This window comes from Mus caroli, unplaced genomic scaffold (genome assembly GCF_978045245.1).
Source record: "Mus caroli unplaced genomic scaffold, Mus_caroli_1 scaffold_2, whole genome shotgun sequence".
In the NCBI taxonomy this organism is placed as follows: Eukaryota; Metazoa; Chordata; class Mammalia; order Rodentia; family Muridae; genus Mus; species Mus caroli.
In genome coordinates, this window is record NW_028227257.1 from 105751747 (window position 1) to 105754284 (window position 2538).

Consider the following 2538-nt stretch of genomic DNA (forward strand, 5'->3'; position numbering starts at 1 on the left):
TGAAAAAATATTTCAAGTTTTTTTTTCTCATACTGGCCTGGAGGGAGAAACAATGTTTAAAAATTATAAAAACAAGCCTAGACAAGAACAAAACCAATAATAAGCAAGTAAGAAATAGAATTACAAAGTTGGATTGGGCAGCAAAAAGTTTTAGAACCAGATAAAGGTCAAGGTGTGGGGGGGGAGGATTCACAACGCTTGCCTTTCTAGGCAGGGAAGGGGGAGGGAAATTAAATACATTTTCAAGTCTTTTCAAAGGTATTTTTTGGAGACAACTGAACACATTTAAACTGTCTATGGCCAACCTGGCCCACATCAGGAGACAGTGTCTTTGAGCTTGGAGACGATTTTCTTGTCCTTCACTCTTCGATTCTGAAACCAAATGGTTACTTGTCTCTCGGAAAGGTTCGTGGCAGCTGAGATCCGCCGCCTCTTGTCCTTGTTAATGAACTTGTTAATGGCATACTCATTCTCCAGTTCTTTGAGCTGCAGTTTGGTGTAAGGTACCCTTTTCTTCCTTCCCCGTCGGTAGACGCACATGTCCGGCTGGTTTAAAGCCACATCTCCTAGCATAAACAACAGCAGGGGAAACATTAGCCTGGATACTTGGAACACCTAAGCTTTGAGTTGTGTTATATGAGTGCGTTTGTGTATTTGCTAGTACTGGGCAGGGGAAGGGAGGGAATAAAGAAAATGAGATTGTTTATACTTTATTATTATTTACACAGACATATTATTTACACAGTATTAAAGAAAGACTATTTGCACTTCGAGACAAAGGCTAATTTGATGGATCATCATGGTTTTTCAAACCGGCATTTTAACAAGCCTGTGATTTTATGGTCTGGTTATTGGGGGAAGCTCATAAGGACAGTTTCTGCAATTGCCAGTTGCATACATTCAAACACACACACACACACACACACACACACACACACACACACACTTCAGATCTTTTACTCAAGCTTTAATCTCTTTCACTGTGTTTGGGAGTTTATGGGCTCTAAGAAGCGTCAGTGGTCATTGGAACCCCACTTGAAAACACGGGACCCAACTATGGCACCTTTCAGAAACCTCTTTAGTCAGGGGAGTGAGGAAGGGAGGGGGATGGGGTTAGGGAAAGAGGAAAGAGGAAGGGGGAAAGCAGCAAAGGTAGAAGATCTTGAACTTTAGTGGATAAAAAACACTTGTGCTTCACGGGAAGGAAAACATAGCAGAGGCGCTTTTAATTGGGAAAGTTAGAGATCACAGAAACTAAACAAACTTTTCTAGTGGGTTATACCTGGTCAGGCCTGGAATATAAGTAACCACTCCTAAATAGGGGCTTTTCTTTTCTCTCCCTCCCTTTTTTTCGTTGCTCCTACCTGGAAAGGATGATTTCCAAAAATGGGACCCCTGTGGCTGATCCTTGGCACAGTACACCTGGCTGTTCCACCCGTTGGCTAGCGTCCAGGACTGGTAGCCCTCCATGGAGATGTATGCCTCGTGCCGAGGTTCCCCGGATCCAAAAGTGGACACCATGTCGATGTAGCCAGGCACGTGCTGATAGGGACTTGTGTAGCCCTGGTAGAAGGACACTTCCTTGGCTCGTGCGGGCACCTCGTTGGTCGGTACGCTGCTGCTCGCCAGGCCCGACACGTCCATGTACTTCTCCACCGGGAAACCTCCGAGAGAAGCGTGCGGGGACGACTTGAGAGCGTTCTGCTGTAAGCCCACGCCGTGCGACATGCGGCAGCTGTAGTAACCGTTGCCGAAGTGGTAGCCATAGCCCAGCGCGGGAGCGCCCGGCGGTGCTGCAGCGGTCGCGGCGGCCGCTGGCGCGGGACACTCTTTGGCCACAGGAGCCTCGGGGCGAGTGGCGATCACAGCCGAGGAAGACGACGACGACGAAGAGCCAGTGCGCTCAGAGGTCCCTGGGTAAGCGAAGCTTGATGCTGCCGCCGCTGCCGCCGCCGCTGCTGCGGCCGCCGCCGCCGCGCGTCCGGAATGTGTCCCCGCGAACACCGGCGCCGACAGGAAGCCGCGACACTGGCCAGGCGCTGCTACGGAGGAGGAGGAGGAGGAGACCGGTGCCGCCCCAGCGGCCCCGCCGTCCGCCCGCAGCCCATCCATGTCCCAAGTCCCCGAGCGGCTCATGGCCCGGCCTGGCCCGGCCCGGGCCCCGGCCTCGGCCCCGCGCAGGACACCATGGCGCGCTGCGCCTCCTCCCTCCTCGCTGTGCTCCGCGGCGCGCTCGCTCCCGCCCTCTCCCTCCCGTCCTCTCTCCCTCCGCGAGCCTCCCGCCTCCTGCCCGCCCGCCTGCCCGCCCTCCAACAGGTTAGCTCATCGCGGGACGTTTATAAAAACGAAGTTCAGGTTGGGAGGGGGCCTGGGACGGTCAGGGGGCCGCCTCCCGCCCCGAGGGCGCCGGCCGGGGACCCTGCCATTGGCTGCGCCGGGACACGTGGGGGTGGGGGCGCGGGAGAGCCTGGCTCCCAGCCCAGGTCCGGCTGGACCCACCCACCCGGTCCCCACCCCTCTTCAGCCCTTTGGGAGGCC

General features: G+C 54.5%; 1 protein-coding gene across 1 annotated transcript; it reads right to left on the minus strand.

The window, feature by feature from the left end:
* Positions 1-315: 315 nt before the first annotated feature.
* On the minus strand, positions 316-2136 carry Hoxd13 (homeobox D13). The gene is made up of 2 exons (XM_021156705.3): positions 1365-2136; positions 316-566 (listed from the first exon to the last, which is right to left on the minus strand). Exons 1-2 carry the CDS (start codon positions 2134-2136, stop codon positions 316-318), a joined length of 1023 nt encoding a protein of 340 aa, XP_021012364.1.
* Positions 2137-2538: the final 402 nt, after the last annotated feature.